The 27,844-nt window shown below is 35.5% G+C and overlaps 1 protein-coding gene across 1 annotated transcript in view; it reads right to left on the bottom strand.

Moving 5' to 3' along the window:
- The window catches only part of CWC27 (CWC27 spliceosome associated protein homolog), a 252,212-nt gene that overhangs the window by 190,509 nt on the left and 33,859 nt on the right, over positions 1-27,844 (bottom strand). Inside the window, exons 8-10 of the mRNA XM_008059226.2 lie at positions 27,332-27,411; positions 25,785-25,818; positions 22,226-22,383 (exon numbers count right to left, since the gene is read on the bottom strand). Of these exons, the coding sequence (XP_008057417.1) occupies positions 22,226-22,383; positions 25,785-25,818; positions 27,332-27,411 (272 nt within the window). The remainder of the gene's footprint in view (positions 1-22,225; positions 22,384-25,784; positions 25,819-27,331; positions 27,412-27,844) is intronic.

Genomic DNA, 27,844 nt, shown 5'->3' with positions numbered 1-27,844 from the left:
ACCTCATCAACAAGGGTACCTGCATAATGAATGTTTGTATACCTAACCCTGAATTGTACCCCACATCTTTATAATAATAAATAGAATCACATTAGTAGACATGTTATTTTTTGTTCTTATTTTTATCTTTAAAGTTGTCATAAAGATTTTATTATAAACATATTCTCAGAAATAACGCTTTCATATTTTATAAACATTCAAAATTAAATAAATGAAATAAAAACCATTAACAATTTAATAAAAGGCAACAAATAAACAAGCTTATTATCTTAGAAAATAATATACCTCTCACTAACAAAATTACTTTCTACTTACTGCAATTTGGGTTCTGACTGTTGGCAGTATAACCATGCATTAAAATACATCTCCAGGAAAATTTTATTTAACCTCACCTGACAACATGTTACTTGAGATATCCTATGTATTTAGAGTGCTCAGTCTGTTCATGAGATTTGGTGCTTTGCAATGTATTATTTCCTTAAGTAATTTTGTGGGCTCAGATTTAGGCATTAATCACATCGGATGCGGAGTACAGCCAAGAGAGGGATGTAGAAAGTAGAAGAACAGGATGCTTACAAAGTTACTAATTTTCTAGGTAGACTTGGCTTGTCTTTCCCAAACATCCCCCACAGACTGGGTTCATCAATTCTACTTCATTGGTACCAGACCTTTTAAATACAAATAGCCCCTGAATACTACTCTGGTTACCATATATGCTAACAACTATTGTCAATTACCTGAAAAATTAATTTTTCATTTTACTTTGAAATGCACCATGGTTAGAAGAGAATATCAGAAAGTAAGCTGCTCTGTGGCTGTTAAGTGAGAGTAGACTATGGGGGTATCAATGACACTTTAAACTTTATAATCACAAGCCATCAATGGCATCATGTTTTAAAAATAGTCTCACCTACATTACTTCATTTGATCAGACCAAATCATATTGAGATAGATAGGACAGGTATTAATCACATTTTGCAGATAAGGAAACAGGTTCAAAAGAGCTGATTTATCCAGATCTCATTTCTAGTAAGTAATGCTGGCTTCAAAATCTAAATCTTCATAGATCACAGTTGTCATTAAATTTGAGTGACATTTGTTATTCAAATAAAATTTTAACATAGTGCTTTTGTAATTTGATTTCATCTTGTTACTATGTAGAGTCATTCCTCTCACTAAATCACTACTTCATTTACTATAGCAATTTGGTATGTATTTTCAAATTACAAAATGAAATAACTATCTAAAATAATAATCTTACAAAACCTTCCTACTCATTTTACTCTTTTCCAAAAATATAGAAATCCTATGCTCACTCAACCTTTCAATTTTTCAAATTGATTTATTCTACTTGAAAAAAATTGATCTATATTTGAATGCTTGAATTAACACATAAGTAAAGCAATATAAGTTATATTTACACTTTATCACCTTGGAAGGTGCCTCATGATCCGGTCCCAACCTATCATTCCAGCTTTGCTTTCAACTATATCCTCTCCTCTAGTCACAACAGATTGTTCCATACACCCTGTACTATTCTCAGTTTCCTCTGCTGGAAATTCCCTTCCCCACCCATTTCCTCTTATTCAAACTCTACGCTTTCTTCAAGGCCTAGTATTAGTGCTATCTACCTGCATATGCACAGACTTCCTGATACATAAAGTCAAAATGATCTCTCCCTGTCCCATGAAGCTACTGTATTTACTCTGAACTTTGTGTTTCATATGAAGTTCACTATGTACAGATGGCTATCTGTCTTGTTCAGCTGAGAGCTTTTTTGGTGGGCAAGGGTAGTATCTTTCTTTATCTTTATATCTACTACATGGATACTGTACATGTTTGAAGACTATTTGCTGAATGCAAATTTTCACTGCCTTAATTCAGATTTTCATCATGTCTGACCCCTCAACTTCCTATCTTGGTTCCCTCCAATTTATTTTCCATGGTATTACCATGGTGATCTCTCAAAAACAAAAACCTAATCATGTCATTTTTGAATTTTAAATCTTTATATTGTTCTCCCCCATCTAAAAGACAGAGTCCAGATTTTAAATATACCATACAAGGTCCATTATGACCTGGCCCCAGTCTATTTCTCTAACACTTTCTACCAAAACTCCTGCAGACATGCATTCACATTTAAACAAGTTCCTGTAGTTATCAGGATATCAAACTCTCACCTATCCCCTTGCATCTACTATATGCAACCTTGGTATACCACTCTAATATCTCATCCCTTAAGCCTCATCTCAGGGGAGGTATAATATGGCAGTTAAGTCAAACATATCTGTGTTTAAATCCCAGATTGTTCATTACTGGGAGAGTAATCTTGAGTAAGTTACACTTTCAAAATACAATTAGGGAAAGACTGGAAAAGCTCTAGCAACATCATTCCCCTTATGCTCTTAACAATACCACTTTGATCCTATGATAAGGTGAGTAGCTTCAGCATTTTCTGCAAAACATAAAACTAAGAGTCAGCATTAGACTCTAACCTCTAGGTTCCTTGCAGGTAGAAGATTTGAAAAAGCAAGCTTTTAAAACAAGTGAGCTTTAAACTTTGTTTTCTTCTAGTTCCTTATTTACTATATGCTGAAATGTGAAGAAACAATACATCAAATATTATAAATCTTTCCTTGCTTAAGAATGTTCTACCTCAGCAAGGATATTAACATATTTTTATGCTTATTTGCCTCATCTACCTTCTTTGGTAAAATATCTGTTCAGATATTCTAACCATTTTAAAAATAGGTTTGCTTTCTTATTGCTAAGTTTTAAGAGTTTTTATGTACTCTGGATACAAGTCTTTTATCAGATATACAATTTGCAAATATTGTTTTCCCAGTTTGTGGCCTGTTGTTTCATGTCCTTAAAAGCATCTTTTCTATGGGGGGGAGATGGGACTAATGGTAGTAAACATCTGTCTGGAGATGGGGAGACAGCAATTATCAACAAGGGGGCCTGAATGAAGCATATTTGTATACCTAACCCTTGACTGTACCCCACAATATCAAAATAAAAAATATCAATTATAAAAAAAAGCATCTTTTGCAGGACCAAAAAGGCTTTTTTGTTTTTAATTTTGTTGAAATCTACCAATTTTGTCAACAGATCATGCTTTTGTGTCTAAAAACTCACTGATAGGCCCAAGTTCATATAGATTGTCTCCTATGTTTTTTCTAGAAGTTTAATAACTTTATATTTTACACTCAGGTCTATGATTCATTTTGAGTTAATTTTTGTATAAGATGCAAGGCATGACTTCCACACTGTTGGTGGGAATGCAAATTAGTACAACCTCTATGGAAAGTGGATGGAGATTACTCAAAGAACTAAAAGTAGATCTACTATTTGATCCAGCAATCCCACTATGAGGTATCGACCCTAATGAATGGAGGTCACTATATAAAAAAGATACCTGCACCCACATGTTCATTGCAGCACAATTCACAATTGCAAAGATGTAAATAACAAAAATGTGGTGTGTGTGTGTGTGTGTGTGTGTGTGTGTGTGTGTGTGTACCATAGAATACTATGCAGTCATAAAAAAGAATGAAACCATGTCCTTTGCAACAACCTGGTTGGAGCTGGAGATAATCATCCTAAGTAAACTGACACAGGCACAGAAAACTGTGTGAGAACACCAAATGTTCTCACTCATACATGGAAGTGAAATGGTCATAAGGATGGAAATAATAGACACTGAGGACACCAATACAGGGTAAGGGGTGAGAAGGGTTAGGGTTCAGAAACTACTTACATGGCACAATCTTCACTATCAGGGGAATGGGCCACCTGAGACCCAATCCCCACCACTACAGAATATGTCCATGCAACAAATACACATGTGTAATTCCTGAATCTAAAATAAAAATAAATAAACTTTTAAAAAAATGCATGGTATACATCAAAGTTCATTTATTTGCACATAGATCTCCAATTGTTCCTGTACCATTTGTTGAAAAGACTATCATTTTTCAATCAAATTATCTTTGTACCTTTCTCAAAAAATCAGTTGAGTATATTTGTGCAGGTCTATTTCTGGACTCTGTATTCTGTTCTATTGATCTATCTCTCTATCCTTTAGTCATCTTTTTTTATCCCCATCTTTAAGAGTTAATAGGTATGCAATACTCTAGATTTTAATTAACATTATATACTTAAGTAGTCCTCTAGTTCAAGTTATCACATTCTGTAAAAGGATTTCTTTTTGAATGGACATGTAACAACAAAGACAAAAAGTTAAACAGAGCTTGCATAATGTGAAGCAGATAAAGACGATTGTAGTATGCAACAACATACCAAGGCTAGGTCACTGCTCTTAAGGATAGGCCATTGCTCTGCCTGAAAACTGGGAGTTTTTTAACCTTAAAAAGTCCAGGTAAGGTGAATTCCTTTAGCATAGTCTATTCCCATGTCAGATTTATAGCTTTGTAGGAGCTTTATTTATTTGTATTTTGTTTTATCCTGTTTAAATGCTAGGCATTCATGTATACCACTCTTCAGCAGTTAAATGTTTTAAAAAGAACTCAAAGATATATTTTTTACCATGAACTTTCAAACATTCTTAAAATGTTAAACTTTTGAAAGAACAAACTGAAATTATTTTTCTCATATGTATATATTCCTTTTATGTTTTTTGTTCAAATAAATAATATTTCTCAGTGTTTTACTAAAAGTACTTTGAAGTAGTAGGAGTTTTTATACATAGTAAAAAGCTCTGAATGACCTGAACTCCATAAACTAAGGTAATTAAAAATCCTCCCATATTATGACTATGATATCAAAGATCCGAAGCAGTGATGCTTCAATTTAATCATCCTTAGCTTATAACCCCCTTCTGAAGGCCACAGTCCGAAATTCCCAATTTTTTATTGCAGGCTAAGTACTATAACAGGTGTTTTGCCCTTTTGTTCCCACTGAAAATTATTATTGCAGTATACATCTTAGAAATAAGACTAGTTTGGCTAGCAGAAGGGACCCCTCACCCCCATTCTGTCTCATTAGAATTGAGTGGTCATTGTCTTCTGCAAACATCTGAGCTTAGTGTCAAAACAGACAAAATAATCTAGATTCCAATTTGCTTTTTAACTTTATTCACCTGTGCTCCCAACACATAGGAAAAGGTTAAGCAACATGTATATTTTCATCACTAATTAACTGGCTACAAAACCAATGAGCAAAGGTCTTTAAAGATCTACTAAAATACAAACACATTTTGTTCCAAAATTGTTTCCGTACTACACAGCATAGAGAGAAAAAAAAAAGTAACAGAACATAATTTTTAAAACTTCCCTGCAATACTGAGATATACAAAGAATGAGCATAAAGCCAAACAACTATTTTTTCAGGTGAATGGGCAAATATATACAAACTTCACCTAAAACTAACTGAGTCTTACCAAACAGCAGCAGGATATAAAATACAAGAAACTATAACACCCTAGTCTTAGTCCCAGGGCTACACAATATCTATCTGGGTGCTTTGAAGCCATGCCAAGGAGTTTTCTTTTTAGCTCCATTAAACAAAGCCAGTCTTTAAGATATTTCAAGTTATTGTCAATATTGTGAACAAATAAGCACAGCCAGAAATTTGCTATTAATTTGTAATGATTAATAAAACTAAAAAAGTAAATGCTTATCTAAAGGAAGAAGAAATTGGCAGGAAGTCATTATATAACTTTCAAAGTTAAGAAAACATTCTTTTCCATAAAATCAAGAAAATCAAATATACAGCAAAGAACAAATGTAACTTCCTATCTGTTGAGTACATACATAGCTTTGATATAATGAATTTGTAGAACAAATTGAAAATACAAATGAAAAAGAAATGATTCAGCAACTTAAGCTCATATGTCAATTAATATTTGCCTTTAACCATAAGAAAAGTACTTTTCAGTAGAACAGAAATCCACCAATTATCGTATAATAATTTTGAAACTGTTTAAACAAGATAACTCTAAAGAAGCAGGTAAATCAACACCATAAATGTTTAAATGGAAAGCAGACTTATAACACAAAATTAGGAATTGGCAGAAACAGTAAAATGTATACAAGGGCCTTAAAAAAATTTTTAAGTGAGTAGCTGAAAAATAAATCAAATATGAAATTACACTTAAAAACCTAGCAAGTCACTGATATGCTTCAAAATAAAAATGGAACTCCTACTTAAGATTTAACTCTTACATAGGTGCATTTAAATGGCAAGCACAATCAAATCAATATATATGCACACATTTATTAAATGAACTAAGACACACGGTATAGCCATATCTAAATAATAAAGACTAAGGAGGGAGGAGAGATCAAATATTACTAACATACCAAAATTGGCAAAAAGCTAGGAAACAACTGTAACTAATTCTGTGAGATTCTACTTCAAAAGAGGTCATTACTGAATGATGTATATTGTGTCTGTTTTTAAAAAGACAATCTTAAAGTCCACGATTCAATAAAGCTAATAAAATAAAATGCACTCATTTAGAAGGCTAATGTTAATAAACACTATAGTGGCAGCTCTTAAAAAGTTGTTGAACTCTATAGAAAGAGAAAGAGTGATTTCTAAATCACATGCTAGACCTAATGAGTGAGAATTTTTTTAGGGGAGTGGGTCCCAAACATATGCATTTTATAAATTCGTCCCTACGTCACTTGGATATGTACTCCTGGTAAAATGGAGGCGATTATTTTAAGTAGTATAATCTGAAATGGTCTTTCTGATAAGATGATATTTGAGCAAGGGACTGAATGAGAAAAGGGGTTACTAAGAATATCTCAGAGAAAAAAATTTCAAGCTGAGTAAGTCAAAGTGCCAGGGACTGAAAGAGGAATGAACCTAACTTGTCTATGGAACAGCAAGAAGGACAATATGCCTGTAGCAAAGTGAACAAAAAGACTAAAGTGGATTAAAAGCATAGCCAAAACACATAAGAGAGTGAAAGGATGTGAGGACCGGGGCAGAGTGAAGGAGTTGTCTTGGCCAGAAGAATATGGATTCAAATGCTGATGGGTAGATTGAGTGGTGGAAAAATGAAAAAGTTCTCTCTCACTGCTTATGTTTTCTTAATGAGAGAGCAAGGTGATCAGTCAAAAGTGAGGTGCAGATGTTGGTTGTTGCAAACTAATATGATTCTCTTCCAGGAAAAACAAAAGAATCAACTGAGAAAGCTATTAGAAATAATGAAGCAGCTATTCATTTCCTCTCTACTACATTCCCATCTTAGAGAACCTGCACTACCCATGGCCCCGAAAGCAGCAGCTTTACTATATCAGACAGGTTTAGATTCAGCTGCACGTAAGAGAAACCCCACATAATGACTGAAACAACTTGAAAGTTATTTTATCTCATGTAGAACATGTCCAAGATATCCAACTGGAATAGTGGTTCCACAAAGTCTTCAGGGACTCAGACTCCTTCTCCCTCTCCATTCTGCCGTTCCTAGCTCAGGCTATCAAATCTGTGTGCCAGGCTGGCAAGAAGAGGCAGGGACGGCTGATGGCCCGGCCTCCTCCTCTCTTCCTGTCAAAAAGGCCGCTCGAAAGTCTGACATACTTCTATTTCACCTCAGGAGATGGAATTTGGTCACACAGCCATACAAAGGAGGCTGGTGAACGTGTTCCAGCTAGGCAGCCATGAGTACAGCTAAGCATTGGTGTTCTTACCACTAAGTAAAAAAAGGAGGATAGATGATGGAGGGATGAACTGTCATTGCCACTTCTACATACCTCCTGGTTTTCCAACCCCTCTTTCCCTTTTAACAATGCCATAATTGAGGGGACATCTGAATTACACCAAGCCAGTAAGACTCTCTCTCTCAATTATTCAGATTTGAAACACAAAAATCCAGTCAATTTACTTCTGAAGAACTCAACTATAAGAGATAGCAGACTAGAGCCTTATAGAGAAAAGGTTTGTAGAGGATAATCCAATAAATGAACAGAAGAAAAGGACAACAACAAAAAATTACAGCGGAAGCGAGAAATATAACTTCCTGACAACATGCTTTCTTGAGAGGACTGTATGCCATGATTTTACTTGTATTTTGTGCAACTCCCCTATTCCTTTGCATGGAAATTCATTTACTTGAGCTAATTTTAATGAGTTTCTATTCTCTAGAACCAAAGGATCCTTGAGATAACTAGTAAAAAAGTTATGATTTAATGTTACATGCATATAAAGTGTTTTGGCATCTTTTGTAAACTTGTGACAGATATTCATTGCATTCTTCTCCACTCTTTATGAAAGACTGATAAAATTTCCTTTAGAATTTTGTACTTTTTAAAAGTCTGAAATAACCAGAAATTGATATCCTTCTTTTTTTTTTTTTGAGTTGGAGTCTCACTCTGTCGCCCAGACTGGAGTGCAGTTGCCGCTCCTGGCCACTGCAGCCTCGACCTGCTGGGCTCTGGCGATCCTTCCGCCTCAGCCTTCCAAGTAGCTGGAATTACAGGTGCGTGCTACCATGCCCAGCTAATTTTTTGATTTATTGTAGAGATGAGGTCTCGCCAAGTTGCCCAGGCAGGTCTCAAACCCGCGGGGTCAGGCAATCCACTCACCTCGGCCTCCCAAGGCGTGGGACTACAGGCTGAGCCACCGAGCCTGGCCAATATTTTTCTTTTTAAAATTCAGGTAATAGAGATTATGCAAACTTCATTATATCTTTCCTTTTTTTGTCCTAGCTGCCAGGAAGATGTGATTAAATGTATTACATAGGCATAGGTATATATGGCAATTCCTGGTTAAATCACAGAGACTGTAGTAAATTGGATGGTCCTGAAAGCAGCAGCTTTGCTGTATCAGAAAGGTATAGATTCAGCTGTACATAAGAGAAACCCAAATAATGTGACTGAAACAACTTGAAAGTTATTTTATCTCATGTAGAACATGTCCAAGGTAGGCAATTCAAACTGGAATAGTGGTCCACTGCTTCTCTCTATGAAAGTTTTATACGTCACCTTAATGACATCAGTCTTAACCATACCATTGCTCTGGCCGATGAAAGGATGAAGTGACATTTGCTACTTCTAAGCAAAAGCTTTAAGAGCTAGCATATGATTCCATCCATCCTTCTTCCATGAGAGTAGCACATCTCAGAGAGGACCTGAGGTCCATCCCAGGCCCTAGAATGAAGAGGTTGTCAAGAGCATTCACAGCTGCCCATCAGAATGTAGCCAGAGCAAAAAAGCAAACTAAGTTGTCTTAAGCCACTGAGGTTTGAGGGTTATTTGTTACCATGGCATAACTTAACATAAGCTGACTCATAAAGAAAGCAACTGAATAAGAAACAAACAAATTATGATGTATGCTCCTGTGTAGGGAAATTGAGGTATAATAGAAAGATATTATGAAATAAAGATATCTGAGGGGTCACTAGCAACACCCAGTGTACCTCTCTCAATGCCTATTACCACTACTTACCCAATCATCCAAGCCGGAAACCTAGGAGTCACTTGGAATACATCCTTTTCTTTCAGGCTCCTATATCCAATCTGTTTTGAAGTGTTGATAATTCTACCTCTTTAATATCTCCCAAATCCATCCACACAAATATGACCTTAGTTAGGCCCTTATTACCTCTCTCTTGGACTAAAGTAATAATCTACTCATCTGTTTTCTTGCTTCAATCTTCTTCTAATCCATTTCCTACATTTACATAGAGTAATATATCTAACATGATGGCACACTTTTGCTAGAAACATTCCGTGTCAGAGTTTCTCTTTAGCTGGACACATATGACTTAGCTCTGGTCAACCCCTCTCTAGGCTGTGTAGAGGTATCAGATCATTGCAGGTTCAAGTACTGGTTTGGCTACTTTATAGCCGTGGGACATAAGGGAAACCATTTAACTTATTCAAGTCTAGTTTTTTGTTTTGTTCTGTTTTGATTTTAAAACAACGATCATAACACAAACTCTACTTTGTAGTTTTTTTTTCTTAATTGGAGTTTCACTCTGTCGCCCAGATTGGGGTGCAGTGGCATGCTCCCAGCCATCACAGCCTTGACCTGCTGGGCTCCAGCGTTCCTTCCACCTCAGCCTTTCAAGGAGCTGAAACTACAGGTGTGCACTACCATGCCCGGCTAATTTTTGATTTATTGTAGAGATGAGGTCTCGCCAAGTTGCCCAGGTGGGTCTCAAACCCGTGGGCTCAGGCAATCCACTCACCTTGGTCTCCCAAAGTGTTGGGATTACAGGCTGAGCCACTGAGCCCGGCCAAAGTCTTGTAGCTTTTTTGTGGGAGTTAAACTAGAGAAATAAATTGATTTGGCAAACTGCTTGGCCCCACTGTAGAAGAATAAATAATTATAAAATGACAGAACAACTTCCTAGCTGGAGCAGCTATATACATAAAACACTTCATAGCCTGTATATACTTATACAACTATCATCCTTTATTAGGCACTAAGCAACCTGGAATGAGACTGACACTGAGTATTTATGGGACCTAGCGCAGTGCCTGGTACAAAGGAAGAACTCAATGAACGTGCGCTAGCTAAGTGGTATCTGGTGGGTGGTAAAACCTTTGAACGGTTAGAGGGAAAGGGGACAGAAAGAAGAGCTAGAGACAGCAAAAATAAAATCACTAACTACATATCTCCCTTAGCACTTTGTATAACATCATGTACTTTTAAGCTGGGGCCAAATAATGAAAAACTTGGCATCTTCAGTGGTCCTGCTTTTCTTTATCTTACCCAATTTTTATACTTGCCAATTTAATTTACAGGTGAATTCACAATATATATTCTAGGAAGGCAAGAAAGCAATGAATACTTCAAATTCTTCAGTGTGAATATATGTGTTCCAGGATAGACAACACTTCATCAAATTCTGAAAAACTTAAAGAATGTTTTTCTGCACATAATCTCAATAATACATTTCAAATGCACAATTTCATTTCCTATAAACTGATGCTGTGAGATCAATAGATTGTAACTCTCAAGGGTAAAACAAATCAATATATTCCAGAGAGATGCAAGTACCTCTTCTCCATTTAGACAGGGGAATCTTCCCAACATGTGCATTTCACTGCTTTCTGTCTGCCATACAAAATCTAATTGTAAAAACAGTAGGGTTGACATAGTTCTGAAATATGTAATTGAAGTTAAGAGATTTTTTGTTTTATTTTGAAGGTGATTCCTTGGATATGGATTAACTAGTTCTCAATGAACTGACTAGGCATAGGCACTTTATAAGTGGTATTTTATTTCAAATAACCCCAAAACCAGTTTTGTACCGAATATCCAACAATTCTTGCTATAAAGATCCAAACCAAAGAAAATGAAAACTTTCCAGAAATGTCAAATTATGGTATGGTTTATATTATAATTAGACTATTCCAAATTTTTAACCATAACAGATAAAGACAATAAAACAAATTGTCTAATCTATATTGGGTGATTATATAATATTATATAAAGAAGTGAACTTAATGCTAAAATGTTATTGTTTTAGTGGCTCCATAGAATGACTTATTTTATTAGCCCCAGAGTAATACAGATGAAATTGCTGATATTTGACAGTTCTTGACTTGCAAAAATGGCAATTTTATGTTCAACTCTTTTAAATCTGGTATTTGATATTTTCCTGAAATGTATATTGCCTACTTAATATCCAGAATACTTCGCATGCATGTCTAGTAAGGTACTTGCAATATTGAATTGTAATGAATTGTTTACAATTCTTACTCCTATACTATATTGCGAACATTTACAGACGGAAATCATGTCTCCTTAATTTTCATGTCCCTGGAGCCTAGCATTGTCTGGTTCATGGCAGTTCTTGTACAATGGTTTGCAACAAGAGTAAATATACTAGAGAACAGAAAGACTAGCAGGGAAAAAATATAAAAAAATAAAAATCAAGTAACAGTAAAAGCTAGAATATAAACTCCGTTAAAACCAGGGCTGGTCCAAAGCTTAATATCTGCTATTAAACACAAACACATACTGAAAATACAACATTTGGATTGTTACTACCCATACTAAAGAAATAATTGCAAATTTTCTTTATTCAGAGACCAATTACCCATATATAGAAAGGATTTCTATTTTTCTTCTCTTTTGTCATCTGCTTCAATCCAACTCCTTGGGGCAAAAGAGAATGAAAGGAAGCAGAAATGCTCTGCTTGGTTAATCTCACTCATTGCTTGCACAGGTTCTGATGAAATGAAGAGGAGAGCACCCTAGAGATGATAATTCTTTTTTTTTTTTTTTGAACTGGCATTTCACTCCTTCACCCAGGCTAAAGTGCAGTGGCACGCTCACAGCCACCCTGCGTCAGCCTGCTGGGCTCCACGATTTTTCCACCTCATCCTTCCAAGTAGCTGTAACTACAGGCGTGCTACCACACCTGGCTAATTTTTGTTTTATTTTAGAGACTCGGTCTGGCCAAGTTGCCCGGACTGGTCTTGAACCCGCGGGCTCAGGTAATCCACTCTCTTGGCCTTCCGAAGTGCTGGGATTACATGCTGAGTGATCCCATCAAACCCGGCTGTGAGATGATAATTCTAACTGTTTAAAGTAGGCTGTTAGAATGTCTGTGAGTTTCAATCTTTGCTATCAAATTGTCTTTTTAAGTTTGTACTGTCATTTTAGGATGTGGACTATCTTTTAAGTTTTTGAAATTAAACACTGAGCTATCTTTTTGAATTTGCTAAAACAAATCAAGTTTATTTACTAAGGACAACTCTGCAACTTTCTAAGTCTGATCATCAAGTAAAAGAAACCAGAAACAAAATATAAGAAGACTCAAAGATTCTCTAAGTCTCAAAAGAAAGCCTGTTATAATGTTTTTGAGAAGTCTAGAAATCCTGAGGAAAAATTATTCAAAGTTCCACAAGAAATCCTAGTCACATATTACAAACCCAATAAAAGAAGACTTGAGAGACTAAAATTAGCAACAGCTCATTTATGTGTTTATCTGGACCTCAAGAGGTTTGAAAATATTATTTATGACTCTGTATTATCCCATGCTCCATAATTTAAAGTTTAATCAATTCATAAGATCTTCACTTTCAACTTCAATATTCATATCTAATTCTTGGTGCTATAATTATAATAAAATATCTTGCATTCAATCAACCTAACACAGCTCATGCATAAAGCACAAATTCTGCTTAACTTTATCAAATAAGAGAGCTGTTTCATAAAAAAAGAAATGCCACAGTCAACTAAATATGGTAAATAGAATATGGCTGATAAAGCTAGAACTTGTTCAAATACTGATACCATCCTATTTAACCTTGAAAGATTACTTTCAAATCTTTAATGAATGTGATTTGAGGGTATGTATCAAGGTTTCTTCGATTTATGTTTCAATTTGATGAAATTACTTTAGAAAAATAACCATGAAAAAATTACAAATGATAGAAATCACACAATGAAAGGCAGCATTACCATAATCATTGTAATTATTACAACAAACCACTGACTTTTGACTATCTAGTCTGCTTGTTACATCTAATTTTATTATGCATCATGTATTATGAAACAATACACAGATGCTAAACACAAGCATGGAAGAAAACTCAATTTGGTTTATATGATTAACTTGCAGTTGCTGAGCACCACCTACAGGCAAAAAAGGATTCTTTAAAATAAGACTTTCCAAATAGGACTTTCTAAAACATAAGCTGCAACCACCTCAAAATTTTAGATGACCTTGGGTGTAGATTAGAATAACCTGAGGTGTTTAAAAATTTTTCTTATGGTCCTATACCAAAAAATGTGATTATCTTAATCAGGGATGGGGCCTGTTCTCAGATGATTCAAATATACAAACAAGGTTGAGTTACACTGATTAAATTTTTTTACCAGCACAGCTTTTAAAAACATTAGGAGGACTCAAATATCGTATTTTATTTCTCCTAAACTTACTTAGTTCTCACTATACTGACCCTTTTCCCTCCCTTTATTTTAAAGATGTGGAGTACAATTCCGGGTTAGGTATACAAATGTTCATTATGCAGGCACCCCTGCTGATGAGGTGTGCCCCTCCCTCCCCTGGCAGTTTCCCTCAACTGCCAATCCCACCCCCCCCAACACTCCCTTATTTTAAAATAGATTATAAAGCTATTTTATTCAAAAAGCATAGTATTGACATAAAAATAGACATATCAACCATCAGAACAGAATAGAAAGTGCACATATAAACTCAAGTATTTACAGTCAGCTGATTTTCAACAAAGGTGCCAAGAACACACAATAGGTAAAAGAAAGTCTCTCCAATAAATAGTGTTGGGAAAACTGTATATCCACATATGGAAACATAAAATTGGACCCTTAACTCATACTATACACAAAAATCAACTCAAAATGGTAACACTACTTAAACATAATATCTGAAGCTGGAAAGCCACTAGAAAACGAAATAGAGAAAAAGCTCCATGACATTGGTGTGGGCAATCATCTTTTAAACAGGATTCCAAAAGCACAATTAACAAAAGCAAAAATAGACAAATGGGATTAACATCAAACTAAAAAGCTTTCTGCACAGCAAAGGAAACAACAGATTGAAGAGACAGCCCATAGATTAGAATAAAATATTTGCAAACCATATATTTGATAAGGAGCTAATATGCAAAATATACAAAGAACTTGAACAACTTAATAGCAGCAAAACAAATATGCTTATTTAAAAATGGGCAAAGGCTGAACATGGTGACTCATGCCTGTAATCCCAGCATTTTGGGAAGCTGAGGCAGGAGGATATATTGAGCATAGGAGTTTGATACCAGCCTGGGCAACACAGTAAGAACTTGTCTCTATAAAAAATAAATAAATAAATATATATATATATATATATATATATATATATATATATATGTTTTGAGTTGCTCTGTCATCCAGGCTGGAGTGCAGTGGCACACTCACGGCCACCCCAAAGTTGACCTGCTGAGTTCAGGCGATCCTTCCGCCTCAGTCTTCCGAGTAGCCGGAACTACAGGCGCATGCTACCACACTCAGGTAACTGTTTCATTTTATTGTAGAGACGAGGGCTCACCAAGTTGCCCAGGTTGGTCTCAAACCCCTGGGCTCAGGTAATTCTCTCGTCTTGGCCCCCCAAAGTGCTGGGATTACAGGCTTGAGCCACCACACCGGACCAAAAAAAAATTTTTTTAAAGGGGAGGAGGCCAAAGAACCTGAATAAACAATAGACATTTCTCAAAAGAAAACATATAAAAGGCCAACAGGTATATGAAGAAATGTTCAACAGCAATATCAGAGAAATGCAAATTAAAACATCACATCTGTTAGAATGGATGTCACCAGAAAGACAAATGTTAGTGAGGATGTGGAAAAGGGAATACTGGTACACTGTTGGTGAGAGTGTAAATCAGTGTAGCCATTTTGGAAAATAATATGGAGGTTCTTCAAAAAAACTAAAAATATAATCACCATAGATCTAGCAATCTTACTTCTGGGTATATATAAAAAGGAATTGAAATGGGTATGGCCAAGGAAAAATCTTCACTCCCATATTCCTTTCAGCATTACTCACAATTTCCAAGACACAGAAGTAGCCTGCATGTCCATAAAGTAGAATGGATAAAGAAAATGTGTTATATATACACAACGTAATACCATATATAACCTTAAGAAAATAAGGTAATTCTGTCATTTGCAACAACATGAATGGAACTGAAGGGCATGACGCAAAGTGAAATAAACCAGGCACAGAAAGACAAATATTATATAATTTCATTTACATGCGAAATCTAAAAAAGTCAATCTCATAGAAACAGAGCAGAAAGGTGTTTATCAGAGGCTAGTGGGGAGGGAAACATGGGAAAGGAAAGATGTTGATCAAAGGGTATAAAGTTTGAGTCATATTGGAAGAATAAGATTAAGTGATCTATTGTACTGCATGGTGAACACAGTTAAAAATAATGTATATTTCAAAATTGCTGAAAGAATAAATTTTTAATGTTCTCACCATAAAAAAATAAAATGGTGAGGTAATAAGTATGGTAATTAGCTTGATTACATGGATCAAAATATCACATAGTAATCTATAAATATACACAATTATTATTTGAAAATTAAACATAAATTTTGAAACAAAGTTAGAAAAGTTATTACTATTAGGGAAAAAGGAGGGAAGTAACCACAATAAGGCAAGAGGGGAATTTCTGCATAATGCCAATTTTCTGTTTCTTGATCTGAGTGATGGGTATACAAGGGGTGACCCTCCCCCAAAATGGAATTTATTTATATAAAAAGTGTATTTATTCTCCCATCTTTAAACTTCAGTCACTTCAAAGTACTCTCTGATGCAATATCTATTGAAATGCTTTTTCCACTGCTCAAAATAGCATTTGAACTCATCAATTTTGATGCCTTTGGGTGCTTCTGTCATTTTTTTGTTTTGTCGCTTCCATATAAGCAAAACATTTTCCTTGGAGGTGATTTTTTAGCCAAGAAAATGAAAAAAAAAGTTGCTTGAGGTAAGATTGGGTGAATAGGAAGGGTGAGGAATAGAGGTCATGCCGATTTCGGTTAGAAATTGCTGAACACTCAGTGCAGTATGGGCAGGTGAACTGGTAAATCACCCATCATGAAATGGGCAAACACCGAAAGGATCTCTAAAACAAATTCAGTGAAACTGAATGCAGCCTCTCACAATAATGATAGCTGGTACACTGCCGTCGATGGGTTCCTAGAATACTTGCCTAGTCGGGGAATTCCATTTTTTGGGGGGGGATCCCCCCTCCTATATGTCTGTATTTAGTTTGTAAAAATTCAGCTAGCTATATACTTATGATATAATTATGATATATGCACTATGAAATACAGTTCATACAGACATAGTCTGTATATATGTTACACTCAAAAGTCAAAAAGAAAAAAGTGTGCTAGGTTTTACCTCAGACCAAACAATTCAGAATCTGTGGGTGTAGGACCTGTGCATACTGATTTTATTTAAAGTGCCCCCAGTGAATCTAATGTATGGCTGGGAATAAAAACTACACCTATATATAGCAAAACACAAATGTATTCATTCTTTTATTCCACAAACTTTAATGACCTATTGCTATATGCTTACCCTACTTGGTTCTGACGTAATAAAGATAAATAAGACACAGTCTCTGAAGAAGACTTAGCTTAGGTATGGGAGAGGCAAATCAATAAATCCCATATAAAATATAAGCAAGTTACTTACAAGATCTGGAGGAAGAAGTGATTTGTCAAAGAAGAGTTTATTCATTTTTTGTTCATTCACTTATACAAATATTTGGGCACCTATGATGCTTAAACATGGAGATACAAACATGAGTGAACAAAATCACTACCCTCAAGAAAGTTACAGTACAAGGGTACACAAGAAAATATGTATAACCTAATATTATCCATCACAGAAGTTTGAGAAAGGTACACTAGGTATGCACTGGGGTGTTAGAAAACATACTACCAAGTTGCTGGCCTTGGAGTTAAGCTGATACAAAAGTGAACTAGTCCAAGGAGCAGTCGGGATAAAAATTAGTATTCTAAAGGACTGCTTCTCAAAGTTTAATGCACATGCAAATAACCTGATTTGTTAAAATACTGATTTTGATTCAAAAGGTGTGGGGTAGGGCCTGAGACGAGACGTAGCATCACTAACGATACTCATGCTACTCCTCAACAGATCACAATTTAAGCAGCCACATTCTCAAGGGAGGTAAGTTTCAAGAGAAAAGAGATAAAATTTCCACAGGAGAAAGACAAACAAAAATTGCAAAGTCGCCATTACATTTGTCACTTAGGTGTCCTTAGTGAGAATAGTTTTAGTGGAGTGGTAGAAGAGCCAGATGATCTGTATTTGGAAATAAACGGGAAGTAAGATGGTGGAGACAGAAAATAAAATGGAGTGGTTTTGTTTGTTTTTACTCTTGAATGCTGGGAGAGGCCCAAGCCTACTCACAAGCCAAGGGAAAGATCCAGCCTGAAGAGAAAAAACTGAAGACAAAGGAAAGAGAGGAAAGAATCATTTTGAACGGGTAGAGGGACTTCTCTCTCTTTAAAACTGAGGAGAAGGGGGTAAGAATTTGTCTGGAAAGAGGGAAGAGAAAGGAATAAGGTTGCAAAAGTTTACTGTCATTTGATAAAACAGGAAGCCAGGTGATCTGCTGAGTAGGTCAATTTGAAGTCTGAAGTAGACATTGTGGAGAGTGAGGAGTACAAAAGCACTGGAGACACAGTGGAAGGTGGAAATTAGACATCTATAATGACATCAACTTGTTCATTGCTGAGCTTGGCTGAGAAGCATCCAGTAGTCAAGACACAGGCATAGAGAATGAGGGCTGAATAAGAAAGAAAATGGGACTGATATATTTTTAAAAGGGAGGGAGCAAAGAACAAGAAATCCTGGAGAAGTCAGAACAAGTATAAGGGTATTCTGTGAGGGGAAAAGATAGGAAGTGCAACTAGAGACAACTAGAGACACTGGAGACACTGTTAAGAATACATTATTAGGGGAATATTCTACTGTATGTAAATGTGTTAAAAAGTATATTGTTAAATACCATTCTCCAGCTTAAATATTATGTACTCAGTAAACTTGCTTGCAGGTTTAACATCCAAAGTGATAAACAGCTTTAAGAGATTCCAGATGTGTCCTTACCAATAGAAATAATACCACAAATTTTTAGTAAAATTATACTTTGAATAGCTTCTAGCTTAAAGGGCTGGTAAGCTAGTCTTGTCTTGATCCTACTTCTTAAAAATGGCCAAAGGATAACAAAGCACTTCAAGCACATCCAGATGAAAAGTTTATTTGGGTGTATCAAGAACACTGATTTTTGAATAGATGATGCTTTCACCCTGACATCCTATCTGACTGGCAACTGTACCCATTATAACTCATCTTAAACTAAGCAGTTAATTTTCTTTCAATATAAGTGTACTTTTTAACTGCATTATAAATTTCAAGACTTTCAGAGGTTTCCTATATTTTGTATGTATACTCCAGAGACTTAAACTATAGTGAAGCTGATATAACTGACCAAAAGTACTAATGATTTTGGAAATTTTATGAACTAAAAAATATGTGATTAATGAGATAATCATGGAAATTTCTAGACTAGAGAGAAAAACTGTTTTTCCCTTTGAAATTCTATATTTTCTCTTCTATCTTGATCTCCTTTATTGTTCTTTTGTTTCTCTTTATAGGTAAGACAGACAGCATGAAGGAAAGAAAGCAAAGAATGTAAATGAACACTGAAAATTTGGGGAAGCAGAGTAGTTATAAATAAATGTCTGCTTTTCCACCATATATAAAGGTACACTTTGCCAATTCTTTTTTTTTTTTTTTTTTTGAGTTGGAGTCTCACTCTGTCACCCAGACTGGAGTGCAATGGCATGCTCCCAGCCACTGTAGCCTCGACCTGCTGACCTTCAGCAATCCTTCCACCTCAGCCTTCCAAGTAGCTGGAACTACAGGCGCACGCTACCATGCCCGGCTAATTTTTGATTTATTGTAGAGATGAGGTCTCGCCAAGTTGCCCAGGCAGGTCTTGAACCCGCAGGCTCAGTCAATCCACTCACCTCAGCCTCCCAAAGCACTGGGATTGCAGGCTGAGCTACCGAGCCCAGTTTGCCAATTCTCTAATGTCTACAATACTCACGTTGACCTAAAATATTTTAAGCCACATTTGGAGACTTATTTTTCTTATTTAATTTACTTTCCTTAGTAGACTTACAATGCACTTGAATATAGTTTTTTCCTCTACCATGAATATTCAAACTGCTCATATAAGTTTACAGTTATGTGACTTTAATTTTGCAAATTATAACCATTTATAAAAAGGGGAAAACTGCTAACATGGGTGGATACATGTCCCTATGTAAGAAATTATAAAAACTAAGCTTCAAATGATAAGATCAAGAATATCTCATAATTTAAACATCACACTCATGAAATATTCTTCAGAATTACCAATACCCTGATTCAGATCACCACCATCTCTGTGGATTCACTGAAGAAGTCTCCTAAGTTGTCTTGTCCAGTTATCTCCCTTATTATGGACTGAATATTTATTGTCCTCCAAAATCCATTAGGTTGATTCCCTAACCTTGCATGTGATGGTAAGTGGAAATGGGGCTTTTAGGAGGTCACTTGGCTTAGATGAGGTCATAAGGGTGGGGGCACCATGAAATTAGTATCTTTACCAGAATAGAGAGAGACCAGAGTGATCGTGCTTGTATGCTCTCTGTCTGCCATATGAAAACACAGCAAGACGTCAGCTCCAGTAAGCAAAGAAGAGGGCCCTTACTAGTAACCAAATGGGCTAGCACTTTGATCTTGGACTCTCTAGCCTCCAGGATTGTGAGAAATAAAATGTCCATTGCTTAAGCCTTCCAGTGTATGGTATTTTGTAAAAGCAGCCCAAAACATTCCTCTATCAGTCTATTCACCACACTAGATAAAATCTCAATGTATCTTTTATCTGTAAAAACTTTTCAATGACTCCCCCTATTTTCATGATAAAGATCATATTCTTAAATCTTTAGGCTATCAGTGCCATGTTTGCTCATCAGGCCCATACCACTGCCAAGTGAATCTTTTAAGAATAACTCTTTGTTGTAAGGATGTACACACTTTTGAGAAATGCAATCTCTTTAACGTTTAAGAAAAATTTTAAAGATACATTAAAAATAAGCATTACTTAGGTCTTATAGAAACTTTAGCTTTTCTAAATTATGATTTCTATTAATTATACAGTATATAAGTATTTAAAATTGTATTAAAACTAATGAGACAGAGTTGAGGGCTTAAGAAATAAATATAATGTAAATAAATATTTGGTTCATCTATTAAGAATTAAAACTATTTTTTTGTTACATTATAAACCTAATCTTTAAAAATTTTCTTATTTTTAAAAATCAGAAAACACATGCCTTGGTAAGAGGAAAAAATATGTATCCATAATTATATTCATGATTTAACAAAAAATGTACAGAGCAATACAGGATCTTCAACTCCATGAATGAAGGAGCATGTATATAATCACTAAAATCTTAAGCCAACCTTGGCTACTATATGTAGTATATATAATATAATCTATTATATTAAATTATTCAACAGTGATTATTTGAGTGTCAGATTAATGTTGTCAGAAAAAAACAAGATAACTTATAAGTACCATTTCTAAATGCAGAAAGTTATACTTTCATTGGAAATTTCTGAGAATCCTTTTTATTTCTGGTTACACAAAGAAAATTTTGAAGGAGCCAGCTATGCAATGACAGCACGAAAATTCTTTTTACTTTTAAGTTTCTCTCTGTGAGTTGAGAAACATGATAGAGAAAAAGAATGTTATTTACGTGGCGTTACATCTATGTTATTCCCAAACAGAAGAAAAAAATACTATCATTTTAAAAGCCATATTATTTAAAATGTATACTCTAAAGTAGTAATAGAATCACAAAGGAAAGAAGAGAGTTTTTCATTAAGTTGAATTTCAAGAGAAATAAATGTTGAGTCACTTTCCAATGTTGAGAATTAAATGTTGAGTCACATGTCCAAGTTCACCGGACAGTGAACTTTTCATCATGTGCTGAAATTTCTTTTAGGTTAGGGAATCAACCTAATGGATTTTGGAGGACAATAAATATTCAGTCCATAATAAGGGAGATAACTGGACAAGACAACTTAGGAGACTTCTTCAGTGAATCCACAGAGATGGTGGTGATCTGAATCAGGGTATTGGTAATTCTGAAGAATATTTCATGAGTGTGATGTTTAAATTATGAGATATTCTTGATCTTATCATTTGAAGCTTAGTTTTTATGATCTTTTATGATAGACTGATAGGGATTAGAAAGGGTATATGGTATTTGGTCAATCAGACATGAAAAGACATTTAAGAATGTTTTCAGGCCTACATGTCTTTCTCATCAGTTTTGATAAATTTTACTCACCTAAATTGAGTGTCTCTTTTCTTTCTATACAATTACTCTACTGCTCTCATTAGTATTAAACAAACACATTCTCCCATATTTAGCTAATATTGTTTACTCTCTATATAAAAATCTACAGAGCCTTTCCAAAAAAAGGATCAGAAAGAAATGAAGTAGAATTTGCCTTAAGCTTGGTCTATTTTTTTAAGGTTCCCAAATGGGCCAACTTGTGTAACTGGTTATTCATCAAACACTATGAAAACACTTAAGTAAAAATTAAACAGAGGTCTCAGTCTGATGTATAAAAAGACAAAAACTGTGATACTGAGAAGCACAATGATGGACTCACCTGCGGCTGACTGATTTCTTCTCCACTTCTCTCTCTCTGGCTGATCTAACATTTGTGCTTGTGTCCTTTTTTAACTTTTTTGCAATTCTTTCTCTCATCAGGTTCTTTTCATCATCATCATCATCATCACCACGCTCTGCACTTGCATCTTCTCCATCCTGTAGAAACTGAAACTGAGTATTTGCCAGGCATTCAATTTCCAGTTTCACTTCCAGAGATCTATTGCATCCAATGACTCCCCTTATTGCATTCTAGACCGGGTTTGTTGTTTTGTTTCATTTTGAATTAGTGAGGGCTTGAAGAATCTGCTCAAGGTGAGAATGACCCTTGGTTCTGCTCTAAGCCAACTATGGAAGCACGGGATGCCTATCCCGGGAAAAGTTGTTTGCTCCATTCACACCCAGCTCCTCTATGAGGCACAGACTTCTCCTGCATCACTCAGGATACTGTGTGTATCTATATTCCTATTCTTATTCCAGTGGGAAATGTGGCTTTTGGAGGCGATTGATCAGCATACTGACCTCAACCAGGGATTAGTTTAAGTAGAACAGGTGTAGTGGAGAAGCTGAGATTTCTTTCTATAATCTAAGTCTCAGCAATCACTTGTCTTCTGAAACCCCCCGACTCAGTCAAGGCCCTGTACAATCTCTGCCTCCCTGATATAATCTACACCTCCAGCCCAGCAACCCTAGGCAACTTTGGAGCTGTTGTTCTCCCTAGCACAAAACACTTGTATTCTAGATATCTGCATGGCTTGCTCTTTCGTCTCCTTCAGATCTTTGCTCAGTGATGCTTTTCTTGATCACCCTACTAAAATGGCAGAACCACCCACTCGTCTCCAGGACACTATTCCCCTTCCTTGGCATATTGTCCAAAACATTTATCGCTATCCAATATACCACATATTTTAATTATGTCTGTGATAATTATCACTCACTCATTTAGAGCCAACACTCCAAAGGCTAAAATCCTGGCTTGTTTTGTTTACTGCTGGGTCTTCAACTGCAAAATCACTTCCAGCACTAACAGAGGAAGGAGAGAAGAGACAGGAGGGAAAAGGAGGAGGAAGAAACTACCCCGAGTGAATGATCTTTTTTTTGTGACTCTTTGATCTGGTGAATCATAGTGAGGTGGAATGCTTAACTTGAGGGTTGTAGACCCCTAGAGCAGTCCTCAAAGTCTGGGTCTCAGACTTGATTACATGGTTCCCTGTTAAAAATGTATCTTCACAGTCCTTGTTGCAGACTTGATGAACCAAAATCTCCAGGCATAGGAACTGTAAATGTTTTTTAGCAGGATGTCAAATTCTTTATTTTATTTTAATTGTAGAGATGAGGCCTTGCTATGTTGCCCAGTCTGGCCTCGAGTGATCTTCCCACCTGAGCCTCCCAAAGTGTTGGGTCTATAGATGTGAGCCACCATGCCTGGCCAGTAATTCTTAAGCACTAAAATTTGATAACCACTAACCTAGGCCTTCCATGCTAGGGCTTAAGAAAATCTTTAAAAAAAAATCCCTTGCAAATTCATACAATTTTGGTCGTGAGTGCCGTCATTTCTTGGGAAAGGAGCCACAGTTTTAGTCATTTCAAAGGCTCTGGTACACAAAACATGCTAGAGACCATAAACTATCCTTAGATGATCTCATCTCTACTCATGGTATCAGGAGCAAATCTATACTTTCACATTCTATCCTATACCTTGATCCTACCTTCTAGACCCATATTTTGGTTACACAGATGTCTGAAAGTTACGTCAATCTCAAAATGTACAAAACTAACTTTATTTTTATCTTTCTCCCCACCTCTAGCCTATACTTTGTTTGTCACCCATTTCATAGGGTGCCCAAACCAGTAACTTTGTGGTTGTCTGAGAACCCTCCTCTCTCACCTGGTAACATGGAATCAGTTGCCTCTCACATCGCTTTCAAGTATACCTTTTTCATCTCACAGTGTGGTCTAGCACCATGCTCTCCTCCTGCAACAGCTTCGCAGAGCTCTCCTTGATTCCAGTCTGTTTTCTCTAGTTTTCCCTCTACAATATTGCCAACATTCCTAAAATGCAAAGTTGACCACAGCGCCCTTCTTTTTAACAAGCACCCTTCGACTGTTCCTCGTTCCTTTTAGGATGAAATTAAAACTCTACACCATGGCCTATGAAGCTCTACAATACCTGCCTGCCCCCTAATTCTCCGACCTCACCCCCTTTCCTTCCTGTTACAACACTCTGTTCGCATTGGCCTGCTTTCAGCCTCTGGAGGACACCAAACTTTCTCCTGCTTCACAGTCTTCTGTATATGTGGTTCCTTTTACCTTTAACACTCTTCCTCCCTGCTCTTCACAAGACAGGCTCCCTCAAACTTTGTCTCAGTTTGTATTTTCTAAATAAGGTATAATCTTGCCTTATTTCCATGCTTCAGCATTTGCAGTTCTTGGTGCTAGAGGGGACCTCACAGTTTACCACTTTATTTCTTGACTAGTTAACTTCTAATTTTCCTACAAGACATAAACAACATCATCTCTTCTAGGAAAGTTTTCATGACAAGGTCAGATATTCAAACTCCCTCTACTGTAGATAGTCAGAAAGAATCTTCTCATTTGACTGTGGTAATAGATAAATCTGTGTACATGCATGGGAAGTTACGTACTTCCTAATGAATTATACAAATGCAAATATCAAAGGGTTTTCATATAAAATGGCAGATGTATAATTTGAAAAACTTACTCTCTTACATATTAAAAGAAAACCTTTCTGATTTATTAGCTTTATCAGATAGCACACTTAATAAAGAAAAATCACTACAGTCTTGAGTGAGAATCTTCTGAAATGTATGTATAAAAATGACAAATGACTGATCCAAGCATTTCCATATATCATGTAGGATGCCCAGCCATCAACATTTTAACTTTTTTTTTTTTTAATTTGAGGTCTCATTCTCTTACCCATGCTGGAGTGCAGCAGCACAAACACAGCTCAATGCAATCTGACCTCCCGGGCTCAGGCAATCCTTCTACCTCAGCATCCCTAATAGCTGGGACTACAACTACCATATCTGGCTAATTTTTGTGTATATATGTATGTATGCATGCATTTATTTTTGTAGAGATGAGGTTTTTGCTATGTTACCCAGGTTAATATCAAACTAGCCTCAAGCAATCTTCCCACCTTGGTTCACCAAAGTGTAGGGATTACAGGTGTGAGCCACTGCACCTAGCCTAACATTTAAACTTTTAACATATTAAAATAAAATTATAACATCTAAATTTTGAGTACTCATGTATCCATGTAACGTTATGGAAAGGGAAGAAAAAGCAGGTTAGAAATTCGTATGTAAGATTCCAATTTTGTAGAGACATATACACATGTATACACACATCTACACAAACATACACACACGGAAGGAAATCGTCCAATATCAAAATAATTTTTATTTTTATAAAGTTTTCAAAATTTGACACATATAATTATAAAAAATATATATATTACTTTTTAAGAAAAATAATTTTTATAAAATTTTGAACTTTATAAATAATTCAAGCTATATATTAAAATTAATACTCACGTCATCTAAATTTTCTGCTGTATCACCCATTTCGCTGTAAAAAATAAGACAAATATATCTTAACTTTGAGGTGAAGCTAATAAAATTATTTAATAATCCAAAAATTTAGAATACTTTGCTAGATTAATGTTCCAAAAATTTATTTCAACATAAAAATTTCAAAATGGCATTATAGAGTGGATGGAAACATTCTAAAAGGGAGTCATTTTTTTTATAAATAAAATAAGAGGTATACTCAGTTAGCAGGTATGAGGGGGAACCCCAAAAATCCTGGAATTATCTTAAAGCATGCTTTTTATAATATAGGCTTCCCCTGCTAGTTAAGTATTCCAGGAACCCATTGGCATATTGTGAGAGACAATTTGCAGAAGAAATGTCCTGAGTTGTGACAAACAGGTGATTGGTTCTTCTACCATGACAATGCACCTGTCTAACCATGCTGAGTGTTCAGCAGTTTTTGACCAAAAACGGCATAAACCCCCAGACCATACCCTCCCTATTCACCTAATCTTGCCCCAAGTGACATTTCTGGTTTCCCCAGATGAAAAAAGTCCTCAAAGGCAAACGTCTCACCAATGTGAAAGAGGTGAAACAAAAAACAGCAGAAGCACTAAAAGGTATTAAAATTGTTAAGTTCAAAAACTATTTTTGAGCAGTAGAAAAAGCATCTTGATAGGTATATTGCATCAAACAGAGAGTACTTTGAAGGAAACTGAAGTTTAAACATGTAAAAATAAATACACAAATTTTTATAAATAAAATTCCATTTTTTGAGAGGTCCCCCATACATGAATTCACTAGAATTTAAAAGAAAAAAGCAAACAATAATTAACAGTGCTATTTTTTATGAACAAAGGTATGCAGAAAATAATTTATTCTATTGGCCTCAATATTCTAGCTAAAAAAAACCCCAAATCCTTCAAATAAAAGGAAATTATAAAGTATTGTTTTAAAACAGGATTTTTAAAAATGAGCTAAACTCAATACAACAGTATTTCAGTCCCCCTTGAGACACTGGCCCAGTATATCACGTGCAACTGTATTTAACACTAAGACATCTTCCCTTTTCAAAGAGAAATAACAAAGATAACAAGACACTTTCTGTTAACTCCTCAGAGTATGTGAGACCTTAGAGTCAGTAGATTGGCCCAAAAAGTGGTGACTTCACAAAAATCTTCAACTCTGATTTGTTCACCCACGATACAAACTGAGACAGAAATGCCTCAAGGAAAAAGTTAGCAACTTTGAATTAAACATTAAATTGTTAAAGCAAACAGATTCTAGTACTGAAACTATCCTAAGATAAAAAAGTTTAAAAATTAATTTTAAATTTAATTAGTTCAACAGAGGTAGACAGCAACAATGAAAGTGACTGGAGTGCTTCTCTATCATGCTAGAAGTACTCTACCTCCATTATCAAAATGCTTTATTTTTCTGGGTGGGTTTTAAACTTTTACTTATGAGAACTGATTGTTTACTCACAAAGGAAGCAAGAAAATTATTTGGGCCAGAAAATAAGTACAGGATCATATCAACAATAGACTAACCTTTCTACAGCTGGAACTGAACTGAGATGTGGATCATCTTTAAGCAAGTCATGACTACTTTTGCTTTTGCCTTTCATGCTCTGGAAAGGAATATACAATATATTCATAAGTGAGGGGTGGGGAAGAAGTCTCCCAAAAGGACGAGTTAACAAATTTACATAAAATCTAGTACTTACATAATGTGGTTAGCAAAAGATGTGTTTCTAAAAAATCCAGTATAAACTAAAGCTCTATAAATAAGAATCCAACTTTTCCATTGACTGAAAATACAGGAAGTCCCCATATACCAAAAAGATCTGTTCAGAGAGTGAATTTATAAGTACAATTTGTTTTTAAGTCCAACAATTTTAGTCTAGGTACCCAATTAACAAAATCATCTATACAGTACTATATGTATTTAACAGACTATACTGACACCTGGCAGAAAGGATATGTGCCTTAAAGAAAGGATGTGTACCTTAAAAAGGATGTGTGCCTGTTTAGAGTTTGCAACTTGAAGGTTTGTATGTAGGA

This window comes from Carlito syrichta, unplaced genomic scaffold, assembly GCF_000164805.1.
Source record: "Carlito syrichta isolate Samal-C Ts95f unplaced genomic scaffold, Tarsius_syrichta-2.0.1 Scaffold303959, whole genome shotgun sequence".
Taxonomy (NCBI): domain Eukaryota; kingdom Metazoa; phylum Chordata; class Mammalia; order Primates; family Tarsiidae; genus Carlito; species Carlito syrichta.
This window is presented reverse-complemented; position numbering and strand designations above follow the sequence as displayed.